Source organism: Eubalaena glacialis, chromosome 15, assembly GCF_028564815.1.
Source record: "Eubalaena glacialis isolate mEubGla1 chromosome 15, mEubGla1.1.hap2.+ XY, whole genome shotgun sequence".
Classification (NCBI taxonomy): domain Eukaryota; kingdom Metazoa; phylum Chordata; class Mammalia; order Artiodactyla; family Balaenidae; genus Eubalaena; species Eubalaena glacialis.
The window spans coordinates 76865057-76879342 of NC_083730.1; the positions used below are offsets into that span (position 1 = coordinate 76865057).

Genomic DNA, 14286 nt, shown 5'->3' on the forward strand with positions numbered 1-14286 from the left:
TATGAAAAGTATACAAGTTTTCCGAAAGAGACACAAATCAGAAGATGGTTGCAAGGGGCTGGATAGAGGGAGGGAATGGGCTGCAAACACCAGGCACTTGAGGGAACTTTCTGAGGTGATGGAAATGCCCTGTATCATGATTGTGATCATGTATCCATTTGTCAAAACTCATCAAACTGTACTCTTAAATGAGGTGAATTTACTCTTAAATGAGGTATAGTTAAAACACACCTTAATGAACATGTTTTAAAAACATGTATATACATTTTTAATTCTCAAAGCACTCCATCAAAATGTAAAGCAAAAAATACTAAGCCTAAAGCTCAGTACTGTGCCCTTATCACCCTAGAAACCAGCTCTACTCATTAAACCAATATTTACAGAAAGGCCACGTGAAGAAACTCAGAGCCCACCCCTACTCCACACCTGCCCGCCCCGTGACCCAAGGGGCCCAGTCAGGAGACAAGAGAGGGTACGCGTACTGTGAAAATCTTTCTTTTATTACTGTCTCTTGTGGCAAAATAACATTTTATACAAATAAGTCACCTAGTTTACTTTGGACACAAAGACAATACAAACTGGAATGAGGACCTCAGGTGAAGGGGAAAGGGGAAGAAGGACAGACCAGGTCATTAACGTTTCTTACATTCTGTGAAAAATAGATATACAGGGAAAAAAATAGACTTTCACAAGTTCAGTGACTTTACATGATCCTTTGTGCAACAAGGGGTAAATCCACCTCCACCAGACCCTTCTTGTAACTAAGATGTCCTGTGACGCGGAATGTGAGAAACATGGTGATCTGACGATTGGGCTCCTACGCCAGGCACGGCAGCACCCTCTGCATCAGGGGTCCGCACACACAGACGAGTCTGTGCTATGATTCTGAGAACTGTCCCCATTCCCCAACCTCACTGACATCAGAGTGACAACGGCCACCAGAAGAAAGGGACTTTACAGAGAAAAAGAAGAGAGTACCCTGGGAGCCTATCGAGGGTGGCAAGACACACTAAAGCAAGACTCACCCAATCTGCACATTAGACACAGCCTATTAAGTCCATTCCGGAAATGAATCCCACTTCAACTGAAGAAACAAGCTGAAGATTCCCCCAGCTACTGCCACGTCAAGAATCTCCAGTCTCCGCATAGCCCCAACGCCCCCAAATCACCGCCCCTATTTGAGAACTGGATGGCCCAAAGACTGTGAGGTCTTCAGGAAGGCCGACACGGCCCTGGAAAGTACTTTCCCTGCAAGACAGCTCTGAGCTAACGCACGAGGAGAGGATGACCTACTTTATCCCAGGACTACTTTTAGTTATTTCCTCTGTTTACTCTTTAAAACATAGAATAAAATAAACCAGGATCTTCTTTGCAGCAGCTAAAAGGGCATCTTAGCCCAAAGGCTCCACAGGAAAAGAGAGTCGCTCTCCCAGGAGACCCTAGGCCAGAGGGACAGGAGCAAGACACGAGAGGGAGGGGTGCAGGCAGCAGGCCCCCCCAGCGCCAGCTGGGCCTGTCTGCTGGAATGTGTTCCCTTCAGGAGCTGCCTCTCAGGTACCAGCTCTGGACAGAGGGCACGGTCTCCCCAGGCAGGTAGGTTTTTTCCTCCCATTTTATTGCCCACAGGTAACTGCTACCAATAGCCCAGACTCCTTAACAGCATGGCCTCCTGATTCAACTTCTGATGAGTTCAGCTACTTTCAGAGAAGGTATGACTTCCAATCCTCTCCCCAGTTCGGATACAAAAGCTTGTATTTCAGACTTACCCTAGCTAACACCCCAGGGTGGTAATGCTTCTCAAGGTTTCCTGAGTAGCTAGACACAAGAATCCAGAGTCCCAGGTACAGAACACCAGACCTTCAGGAGCAGAAGATCGCAAATCCCTGTGCTGTTGGGCACAGACCGAGCACTTGGCCTCAAAACGGCCTCCAGTGAGACTAAAGCAAGCTCTTGGGAAGAGGATACAGCACTATTCAAACCAGAATGCCTGCCTCCTCGGCCCTCTTCCCAGCAAAAGCTAACACTGCAGGTAAGAGACAGCCCACTAGCCTACAAGACGTGGTCTGCCTGGGACACATTTCCAAGACACACTCTACTGAGCAGAGTTCTGGGCAGCTCCAGAAACCACATCCTAGATAATAATTAAACATCAAATAGTAGAAAAACTCTCCCGACTGGGCTTCTGTCACAGAGAGAAGGGGTTATTCTGAAGCTCAATGAACACAAATCTGTTGAGGGAGCCCCAGTGAGAAACAGGAGGTGAAGAGGCAGTGCTGATGTCTGTCCGGCAGTGTATGGGATGGAGCCACACATAAGGCACCTGGATTTGCAGCTGACTCCAGTTCTGGGATTCACCGGTCTGGGGATGAGTAGCCCACCCTGCAGGGAACCCGGTCTCTTCCTCCCTCGGGGGTTGGGTGCAGTGCCAGCACACAGGGCTAACCAGGGTTTTCTCAGTGAGGAAGTTGCCAGCATCTGGCACAGCACAGACTCTGGCCTGGCACAAAGCACCGGACCACGGTTCAAGGCCACTCATGCTCTAGAATGCAAACAGGGAGCAGCACTGGTCAGTGAGAGCACAGGAGCATCTGTGGCAAAGCGCTGGCCCTTCTCTCCCTGGCTCCACCTGGCCTTTCTCCCAAGCACCTAGGGAGACAGCTCTCCGGTCACAGATACCACGTACCTGGGCCCTTCCTACTGCGACCTTTCTAGCAATGCTAAACCCTGGCCGCAGCAGCAGTCTTATCCGAGGGTCAGGAGTTTGGCCTGAGCACTTAAATCGCCCACACAGTCGGACAAGAGTAGGGAGCTGAAGCGCGGAGAGTCCATCCAGCGAGGGCCTGAGGGATGTGTGAGGAAGTTTTTTGAGAACACGTCTCTCTGATAGGCCACCTCAGCTGATTTCCCCCTTTCCCAACGCCCAAAGCCATTCCAAGTGGCAGTCCAAAGGACCAGAATACACATTACCTTAGGTCTGACCGGCCAGGATGGTTCCAGGAACTACTTCAGTACAAAAGCAGGTACGACATGACCCAGATTAGCCCCGGGAGCCTGAGTGATACTATCAGAAGTCTGGCCACACATCCTATATGCTGGGAACGCCACTGACATTTTATAAAGCCTCCCCACAAGAAGCCTAGAGATAAAAAAGCAAAATACAATACGGCCTGCTCTGGCCTCGAGAGACACTACAGTTCCAAGAGCAAAACTGATACACTGTATTTCAGGAGAAACTCAGAAGTCAGGAGCCAGGAGAAGCGGAGCAAGCTCATCTTTCCTCTGGAAGGGGAACAGGAAGGCACTGGCAGGTTGAAACCTCAGTGGAGCCCCAGGAGGACCGGCTGAGGATCCGCAAGTCAGACAGATAAGCGGCGCCCACGTAAGACAGATCCTTCAGTTCGGCAGCCTTGCCCACCCCAGTGCCTCAACTCCTGGCACCACTCCTTCCCTCTGCCCCCCCCAGTTGGTTTAGGACGATGCACAGGCTGAGGTCAGAGCGTGCTGATGGCGACCCCGCAAGCGAGAGAGGAATCTCAGCTTCCCACAGCGCCCCCGAACCTACAGAAGAGCCTTCTCTCCCCGGCACGGCTGTGCCTGGAGAGACCCAGGTTCATCAGGACAACCCAGAGGAGCCATGACTACATGAAAATAAACTTTCTTTTTTTTATCTGGATTCCAGGAGCCTTATGCTAAGTTTTACTATAGTACCTCTGTGACCTAAGGGGCAGGGAAAAAAGGAAGAAAAAATACTGGGGAAGGAAACACAGCACTGCTTGGCACCTCTCTTGGAGCACAGGAAACTGCCACCCCAGCCTCGGCTTCCTGGGGCCAGGTTCCAGATGTGTGTCAACAGACCGCAGCTTCAACCACCTCCGTGCACCAGGACCTCGGGCCACAGCAAAGCACCTCCCCGTCCGCTCCTGCCACAGCTACTGGCCCCCGTTATAGGCATAGTCAGCCTTGTTGTGCATTATCAGCTTGTTGTCGACAAAGTAGAAGCTGTCAGAACGGGTCTCATAGGGATTTTCAATCATCAGACGAACTGCAAGTCAGGGAAAGGAAAAAAGCAAAGACTTATGTGTGAGTCTGCCCCACGGGCCAGGTGGGAAAAAACTTAGCATTCCCTCTAAAATTCGTAAGCCAGCCCTTCCTGTAAATGTGAGCACACGCTGTCAGAATAATGAGGTCAGAACAGAGGGAGCCAGGCCTTGAGAGCTGGGGAGACCTGGGGACCACAGAGGCCCCCAAACTGAGCATGCTGTCCACTTCAACAGAAGGATGCAACCAGCTCTGGACCTGGCCCTCCGAGGCCATCGCCAGCCTGGTGCTCCGTCAGAACCCCAGGGAGAGGTGCTCGCCCGTTTGCCAACAGGCACCACAGCAGCCTATGGACTTGGTGCTTCTGGTCCCCACCTCTAGACACTCTGGTCCAAATTCAGAAAGCTGCGCCTCACTGTGCTCACGTCCTGCAGGCAACCCTGACAACAAAGGAATCCCAGATGCGCACGGATGCAGGGGCACAAAGGGCAAGGAGCCTTCTCCAGAGATGGCTCGGGGTATTAACCTGCCAACAATCCAGCAAAGGGTGAGCTTGTCTTGGGATCCAGATTTAAATCTTGTTTGTTCAGGCAGTTGCCCCGACCTCTTTAACCATAACTGGAGAGTCGAGAGAACTGCGAGTCACTGCCTCTGGCTGGTTCTGAGTCAATGGTCACAGGCTATTCTGAATCCTCTGGAGGAAATGCTGCTGCTGACCACAGTTCTCAAAAGGAGAGCTGACTGTTTCAAGTTCTTTGAACTCAGCCAGGCCAGAGTCATTTAGTTCATATCCAGAGTACTGACCCCCACGCTCCTTTAGCTTATTTGGCTTCAAGAAGAAAAAGTTCCATGGCCTTAGACAAAAACTTGCAATACTGTACATAATCTTTTCTCACAAGTATCTACATATTCCAGCCCAGCCTGGGGAGTGGGCTTCAAATGAGGATCCTAACGGTTGATGCGGTCATCAACGCCCTGCCCACTTCTCAGCAATCCTCACTTTACCTGGGAACAGTACTGCTGCACCAGTCAAGAATACCTGTCAGAAAATGACAATTTTAAGAACCTGGGATTCTGAGAAAAGTGGTCGGTGTATGTAGACCTTCCCCAACAATCCAACTAAACTCCACCACTACTCACAGAATCCCACTCACATCCTGATTGCTCTAGAACAACCTTCCCTAATTCCTCACAGGGGATGCTAATGTGAGAGGGCCAGACCAAAGCCATGGGAATACACAGCCTGTTCTTCCTCTGTCATTCAGTCCACCTCCTCCCCGGCCCAGCCTTCTCCCTCCGGTGCCCTCCCCAGTTCTTCCTCCCCAGAACGACAGGACGACTCTTCCTCAGACACTGCTTCCCTCACGCCCCTCCTTCTGCTGCAAAACCTCTAGCGGCTTCCTAGCGCCTGCAGCATCTACTCTAACAGTTTTACCTAACTAACCTTCTACCTGCAGAGAATGAGAAAGAGGTGGTCCTCAGGACTAGAATTCTACTTAGCCCACAGTTTCCCATGTAGTTCTGATTAGGGAAAAAGCAAAGGGCTAAAGGAGTGCCGAGCAGGAGCCGGTGACTAGAACACAGTGAAACCATGACTGGCTGTGTATCGAATTGGACTCCCAGGGACTGTCAGGGGCCTCCTCTTATCTCCCTCAGCCACTCTCTTCCCCGCAGCAGGCATCTAAAAGGGATGGCCTGTATTAAACCTTCAGTGCTCCCATGCAGGCAGAGTCAGAGTTTGAAACATGAGACAGGAGCAATAGGAAACGAGAAGCCTGAGGTCAAAAGACTAGAGACGCATCATGTCCCTATTTCTCTGAAAATGAGGTCGTTGGACTAGATGGATTTCATTTCAAGGTCTGTTCCTCTAGCCTGAAGAATCCAGAATGTTGTGAAAGTCAGGGGATACGTACTGACGTCCTCAGAAAGCTGGGGAAACTCATAGATATGTTCACAAGTGTTCCTACTGCTGGGGATGCAGAAGCCGAAATCAAAGTCAAAGTTTTTCAGCAGGCGTTCCCGGAAATAGTGCCGTTCGATCATCCGGAAATTTGACACAGGTTTCTCTCCCACCGTGAACTCCACCCTGCAAAATAAATCTCTGTGAGCTTGACTTTGCCTCCTCCCTCCTCTAAAGCCAACCCCAAACCCAACCGAGAACATTCTTCTCTGAACCAGAAGAACGTCCTCCCTTCAGGAAATGCTGGTACTCACGTGGCGCCCACAGTGCGGAGGCGGAGAAATGCTGGCGTGAACTGATAGCGGACGAAGCGGCCCGCACTGACATCCACATCTCCACCTGCCGCCTCCTCCTCCTCCTCCTCCTCCTCCTCCTCCTCCTGGTCTGCAAGAGCACACGGAAGCTCAATCACCATCTCGGCAAAGAGCACGACCGATCAGCAGTGCCGACACCGACACCGACATGGCAGGGCAGCCAGTACTCACTGAGCACCTGCTGTAATTCCAGGCCCCGTGCTGCATGCCTCACAGGATCCTCACAACAGCCCTGTAGGTGTTGTCTTCATTTTATCTCCACTTTACAGACCAGGAAGCTCAGACTCAGAGAGATTAGCTAACGTGTCCAAAGTCCCCCAGATATAGGCAGACCTCAGAGAGATTGCGGGTTCAGTTCCAGACCACCATGATAAAGCGAGTCACATGAAATTTTTGGTTTCCCAGTGTATACAAAAGTTATGTTTACACTTTACTATAATCCATTAAGTATGCAATAGCATTATGTCCAAAAATAACAATGCACATGGCTTAATTTAAAATGCTGCTATATTCAATATCCTATAATAAACCATAATGGAAAAGAATATGAAAGAATATACATATGTATAACTGAATCACTTTGCTGTACACCAGAAAATAACACAACACTGTAAATCAACTATACTTCAATAAAAAAAATTTTTTTAAATGCTGTTGAAAACAATGGAGCCAATAGACTTATTCAATGAAAGGTTGCCACGAACCCTCAGTTTGTAAAGAACACAATATCTGCGAAGCACAGTAAAGTGAAGCACAATAAAATGAGGTACGGGGCTTCCCTGGTGGCGCAGTGGTTGAGAATCTGCCTGCCAATGCAGGGGACACGGGTTCGAGCCCTGGTCTGGGAAGATCCCACATGCCGCGGAGCAACTAAGTCCGTGCACCACAACTACTGAGCCTGCGCGTCTGGAGCCTGTGCTCCGCAACGAGAGAGGCCACGATAGTGAGAGGCCCGCGCACCGCGATGAAGAGTGGCCCCCGCTTGCCACAACTAGAGAAAGTCCTCGCACAGAAACGAAGACCCAACACAGCCATAAATAAATTAATTAATTAATTAATTTTAAAAAAAATTGTACTAAAATGAGGTACGCCTGTAGTAAATGGAGGGAGCAGGGATGTGAGTCCAGGTCCATCAGACTCAAGGCCTGTTCTTAAACAATCAGCTGTTTGCCTTATATATAATTTGGGGCCTTGGGCCATGTCCTAACGGTGATGCCTGAAACACCAGCTGGGTGGCTGTGACATGGCCTCTGCTATACAGACCAGGTCTGCTGTTGACCCAGTTAAAGTGCTTGCTGCTAACCAAAAGAATGAGGCTATAAAAGTTGAAACTATTCAAAAGGCACCTTCAAAGAATGCAAAAATTTCTGACACAGCAAAGACAAATCCCTAGAAATAATTTTGCTATTTAAATGGAAGACACTGACCTATAGCCTTGGGGTACTGCACTTCCTTGGACTAATGCCTATTCCAGGCCATACCAGGCCCAACACTCCGAGCACCTGGGAAAAGGTGAAGCAGATGGGCCATGAACCAACATGTGAGACCTGAGAGAGGGTCCACAAGAGCAATGAAGGGCTCTGGTCTAGTCCACTCCTGAACCCAGGAATGAAAGATTTGTAAAATGAATCAGAGAACATTCTAATGTAAACAAGGAGTTAGTTCTCTCTCTAGTAGCTACAGCCACCCAGTATCCAGCAAGGGTATTTTTTCCAGTTCTAGGCTGAACATAGGTGCAGTAAAAGAGGAGTCTTTTTTAGCATCAAACATCTCTGCCTGTGACAAGCCCAAGAGGAGCTGGGCAACCAGAATGAGTAGGGGTTCAAAGCCAGAGACTCCACAGCCCTGGCTCCAACAATGGGATTCAAAAAGGATCAGACCAAACCTTCTCAGGGATTCGAACTCATCAGAACAAGTGCTGTAGGAGGGCACTGAATCAGTGTGTGTGTATTCTTAGTGAATCAAGATCCTTAAAGGTAAAGACTGGATGGTTGTAAATCAAGGTATTTTCACAGTATCTGCAGCTGACCTTCTTCTTGAGATTTAGTTTTATACTGAAATGACTATTCTGAGCCCAGTCTCATCCAAATCCATACACCTGAAGTAGCCCTGGGGTCCTGGGAACATCTTAAGTACTAGGACCTGTGGCTTAGAGATACGAACAGCACAGACCCAGGAAGCTGGCTGGCCCTGACCCTCCCAATACAAGATTTAAGTACCCACAAGCTTGAGCCTTTAAATTTTTCTTTTTTTTTTAATTTATTTATTTATTTATTTATTTATTTATGGCTGTGTTGGGTCTTCGTTTCTATGCGAGGGCTTTCCCTAGTTGCGGCAAGTGGGGGCCACTCTTCATCACGGTGCGCGGGCCTCTCATTATCGCGGCCTCTCTTGTTGCGGAGCACAGGCTCCAGACGCGTAGGCTCAGTAATTGTGGCTCACGGGCCTAGTTGCTCCGCGGCATGTGGGATCTTCCCAGACCAGGGCTCGAACCCGTGTCCCCTGCATTGGCAGGCAGATTCTCAACCACTGCGCCACCAGGGAAGCCCGCTTGAGCCTTTAGGCGCCCTGGTCAGTACTAGATTATGACAGCATAAAGACTACTGGGTGGTGAGACCTCCCTGCTCGTGCAGTGGTTAAGAACCCGCCTGCCAATGCAGGGGACACGGGTTCGATCTCTGGTCCGGGAAGATCCCACATGCCGCGGAGCAACTAAGCCCGTGTGCCACAACTACCGAGCCTGCGCTCTAGAGCCCGTGAGCCACATCTACTGAGCCCATGTGCCACAACTATTGAAGCCCGCACGCCTAGAGCCCATGCTCCACAACAAGAGAAGCCACCACAATGAGAAGCCCGCACACCGCAATGAAGAGTAGCCCCCGCTCGCTGCAACTAAAAGCCTGCGTGCAGCAACGAAGACCCAAAGCAGCCCAAAAATTAATTAATTAATTAATTAATTAATTAATTTAAAAAAAGAATACTGGGTGGGGTGAGGAGACCAGTGATCTAGCCTTGGTTGTATAATTAACGTGAGCTGAGACTTTTTCATGAAAGCATTTTGACTTATCTGGGTTACTAACAGCGGTCTTACCAAATTTACAGGCTCTTTCTGAATAGCAAATCAGATGAGAAAAGCTTGGCAAAAAGAGTCATCAACACAGACCATGGCTGATACTCTGAAGGACTATCTAGGCTGGTGTTCTAGTAACTAACTCCAGGGGGTGCTCCATTTCCAGTGATGTGCTCCAAAGACCTACGTGTGGTCCCCTGGTCAGAAATGAATCACCCTGGAACTGCATTACAAGCACAGGAAGTGTCCATTCAAAGCTACCTTAAGGGGTCCCAAGTAGATGAGTTCACAGGTCTGGGCCTTCTGTTCATCCAGAAAATGGCGGACGTTAAAGTCCAAACTAGGACTTACTGGGAAAGCTGAGACACTATTTAAAGAAAAGGGCGTGAGATGACACTGCCTCATGATCTGGACTGAAATCCTCCGTATCACCCTTCCAGAGTGTCCCCAGGACTCAAGGTTCAGGTAGGCTTCCTCATTGGAGTTTAATTTCAAGGATTCCTTTCCTAAGTGGAGGCAACATGGTAAGATCAAAGGGCAGAGGACCTTAGGAAAGTCACCTGGAAATTCTGGGCCTCAGTTTCCTTATCTGTAAAATAAGGATAATAACCCCTCACAGAGGTGTGAGGATTACATGAACTGATGTAAACAGAAAGATGTGGAACGCAGTGACCAGCGCAGAGTAGATACTCAACAAACATCAGCCTCTCAGCACAGCTTTAAGCCAACAGGCCCACAGGCAGGCTTCAGGAGGCGACTGGAAGCAGGCCGCTGGAGTCTGTGACACAGGATGCAACGGCACACAAAAACTCAAGCGTGAAAGACCTTTTGCTCCAACTGTCAAGTGGCTACTGCAATACGAAGGCCTACCTGACACACAAGGTTTGGCAATCTCAAAAAGCACTGTCCCGGTCTCCAAATCTCGAATTTTGAAGCGTGTGAAATCAATACTGTAGACGTTGTCTTCGGGTTTACATAAATAATCTGAAAATGAGAGAGAGAGAGACCAATGCCGTTAAATAATCCTCCAAATCTACCATTTCTTTCTCAAGTTTTGAAGCAAACTCAGGTTTTTTTCTTACACAATTCACTTAAAATACACCCCAAAACTTCCTTTTATGTTATAGGCAAAAGTTGTGTGGAGAGAATTAGGGGATCCAAGAAAGAAAAAAAGTGCAAGGGCTTGTGTGGATGAAAGATTACTGTAACACTTTAGAAATAGGGATGGTAAAAGGGGATTTCTTTGGAAACACTTCAAAAATGGCCTATAAACTTTTCATTGGATATCACAACAGGATAGAATTTTTTTTAGAAATCCATTTTAAAACATTTATGCTGATCCAATGGCTAATATGGTGCATGTTTGCTGACCGCATCACAAAGCACGGATTAACAAACTTTTTCTGTAAAGGGTCAGATCATGAATAATTTAGGCTTTGAGGCCACACAGTCACTATCACAACTACTCAACTCTGTCGCTGTAGCACAAAGGCAGCCACAAACATGGAAATGAATGGCGTGGCTGTATTCTAATAAAACTATTTATAGACACGAAATACAAATCTTATATAACCATGTGTCCCAAGACTTTTTTTTTTTTTTTCCCCAACCATTTGAAAAGGTAAAAACCACTCTTAGCTTGTGGGCTGCACAAAACCAGGTGGTGGGCCATACCTACCCAGGCAGCAGGACAGATCTGCTGTGGAGGGCGTGAGGCCAAAGTGAAGTAGAGCCCCCAAAAACCTGATCAACTAATCAAAACAGTATTGATCAAAGACAATTTCATTGATTTCTTTCTATCATGACTCCTGAGAGCATCTTCTCCACAACTCACTTTGGCACTTTATCTTATACTGCCTGCTTGTGTTAGTTGTTTCATGTTTTACAAGCTGACTCTCCAATAAGATGGCAAACTTGAGAGCTACTGATTATTCTGTAACTCCCAAAAGTGCTGAGATTGGTTCTGCACCTTTAGAGGGGACTCAATAAATAACTTGCTGAACGGAACAGATTTTAAGACGAGTAAAAAATCCAGAGGTCACCAAGCTGACTTGTGACTTTCTCCAATAAGCTGCTGAGGTGTGTTTGAGCAATGGCACCAAGCTCAAGTTCCTACACAGGACCTGAGTGCTCTCCTAGAATGCCGCTTAGGGCCGGGCATTAGAGTGGCCTAATTCACCTTTGGTATCAGGAGAAAGCATGGGTGAGAAAGGTGAGGTGGTGAGCATTTCTGTACCTTCAGAGCCCCAAATGAAATCTGGGTCAGAACAGAAGCAGCTTTTTCACAATGTTTCTATGAAACAGAATAGCAAGACCTTCTAAAGATATACTCAGGCATGCAAAGGACAGTCCCAACCCAAAAAGTGATGGAAAATGGGGATATGAAAATACCCAGACTCAAATTAAAGCTATTTTAGGAGATGGGAATTCCCTTTCATACAGGCTGGACCAAGGCCTATCCCCCCAAAACTGTCATCCTCAAATCACTGGGACAGCCTCCATCTCCCTGAGGGACACCTGAGCACCCCTGGACTGCCGACTAAAGCAATTCAGCAGATAATAGGACGGCAGCCTTTCATCCATCAAGGGAGTGCTGGTGCTTCAACGTTAGAAGTCTGGAGGACAGGGCCGGCTGGGCAAGCAGGGTCTAACCAACTGACTGCAAACTCTTAGGGGGAAACAGCAGCAAGAAAAAGGGCATCAAGTCAGGGGTTGGCCTGGAAGAGAACAGAAAAGAGGAAAACCAGGACAGGGGGTGAGCTATATATTTCTCCCCACCCCTCATACTATCAATGAAAAGGTGTAGGACGGTTGCATTTTATGCAAGAAATGCATCTCTGACACCCCGACATATTCTTAATTCACTGGAACAAGTGTCAAAAGCAGGATTCACATTTTGGTTTTGTTCGTGAACTGAAACTTTACTAATATTTTTTTTAATGCGGCACGAAATGCCACGGCAATGTATTTGAGGAAGGAGGAGCCCACCTGCACACAAAGGGGCAACGCTAGGGGCCCAAAGAGGTAGGGGGCCAAGGCAGGCTGGAAAGGGGGCGGGGCTGTCAGGGGCCGGAGGGGAGGGAAAGGCAGAGAAAGCAGCTAGGGCAGGGGTCTGGGCTGGCAGAGGGAGGCAGAAGCTGGCTGTAGACAGGTTGAGGGGGCCTAGCTGGGCAGGAACTTCACTGATAGCTGGTGGGCAGCGGCCCACTTCCCAGGGTCAGGAGGATCCGGTTAAGCCAAGGCGGGTCCCCACCCAAACAGATGCAGCTGAGGAGGAGAACGGCCGGGCCTGAGGGCTCAGCGGGGACGGGCCACAGGGAAGCCTGGCGTGGCCGGACTCAGAGGAGGGCAGTCAAGCCCCAGGAGAAACCCTCCCGACCAGGTCTAGGTGAGTGTGGGCAGCGCGGCCCGGCCGGCCGGGGGCGCCTGGGTGGACACCCTGGGCCGGTCGAGCGGCAAGCGGCCGGCTCCGCTTAAGGCTACAAGGGGCCCGGGGACCGGCGCGAGGGGAGGGCGCGGCCGGCCCCGCACTTACTCTCTGTGACCCGGCTGAGGCGCAGGACGTGCTCGGGCCGGATGGTGTCCAGAGCCAGCAACTCCTGCTCCGTAACCGCTGCCCCGATGCCGTCGTCGGCCGCGTGGTGGGGCGCCTGCCGCCGCGCCTTAAGCCTGTTCAGGACGCCGCCGCCAGCCTTCTTCTTCTCCTCCTTGCCAGTCACCAGCCCCCCGGGCCCAGCCGCCGACCCCACGGCCGCAGCCTTAGAATTCGACCCGCTCATCGCTCCGCCGCCAAGATGGCCGCCGCCTCCGCAGCCGTAACTATGGAGAGCGGGGGCGGGGCCGGGCCTGTGTGGGCGGGACCTGCGGGCCGCGTCGCTAGCGCCCTCCCGCCAGCGTTGGTCCAGCCAGGTGGCTGGCACCTTCGCACTCCAGATTCCCCATCAGGCCCCCGAGGTCACCCCAGATGTCTAAAAAAATATTCCGTACAGTCAAATGACTTTCCATCACATAAAATGTAGACGAGGCATCTTGAGAAAATGTTTTTTCATCTGTAGTCTAGAAGGTAAGACAGTTCTTGCTATGCAAAGGCAGCTTTCCAATTAGATTGCCATTTCTAAACTGTACTGTGTCAGGCTTTGGGCTAGACGTTGGGCTGGGCTACAGGGAATATAAGAATACGAAAGAGGGGGGGATTGAGTCTGCTGTATTCACCACTGTATTCAGGCAGTCTAGCTAATGCCTGACACATGGTAGGTGCTAAATGATGATCGAATGAATGAATGAGTGAAGGAAGGCCTGAACAGCACCGGGCTATGGAGGAGCTCCCACTTTGTTGGGGAAGACTGTGAGGTACACAGTTCATCATGTGGCCCTTCCTGTAGACCAGCCCAGTAAGTATGAATGAACCAGAAGACAAAACAGACTGCTAATTGCTGCAGCAGAGGTGCTACCAGAGTACACAGGAGGGGTCTAGGGGGTAGGGGAGAGGCTTCAGGGGTGACAGCTGCACTGAGCCATGGAAATTAACCATGATTTCAAGGACTGGAGGAGGTGAGTGGGAGGGGGGAGGACACTGCCCTCTTATACCCCAAGTGGCTCCTTCTCTAGAGATTCTGGATCCACACTCTTCTCTGTTGGAGGCTTGGGCCTGACTGATGCAAAGTGTGTCTGCTAGGTTGATGTCACCTCTTAGATTCAGGCCGAAGTGAAACTCTACCCCTCTCCCCACTGGTCAGCCTCAAAGCCTTGATTTATGCAGGACTTGCTGGATCCCTCTCATCCGATATGAGGGGTTTGGGCATGGCTGACAGGCCTCGCCTGGTTTCTGGACAAAATCCAAACCTGACTCCACCTCAGCTGCCCAGCCTGGTGGAACAGTATGTGGCCAAGTTCCTATCTAAATG

At 49.7% G+C, this 14286-nt stretch overlaps 1 protein-coding gene across 1 annotated transcript; it reads right to left on the reverse strand.

Annotated features, from left to right (window-relative positions):
• Positions 1-489: 489 nt before the first annotated feature.
• Positions 490-13182, reverse strand: UNC119B (unc-119 lipid binding chaperone B). The gene is made up of 5 exons (XM_061169900.1): positions 12918-13182; positions 10253-10366; positions 6253-6382; positions 5952-6124; positions 490-4042 (listed from the first exon to the last, which is right to left on the reverse strand). Exons 1-5 carry the CDS (start codon positions 13159-13161, stop codon positions 3930-3932), a joined length of 774 nt encoding a protein of 257 aa, XP_061025883.1. The 5' UTR covers positions 13162-13182; the 3' UTR covers positions 490-3929.
• Between the last annotated feature and the right edge of the window lie 1104 nt (positions 13183-14286).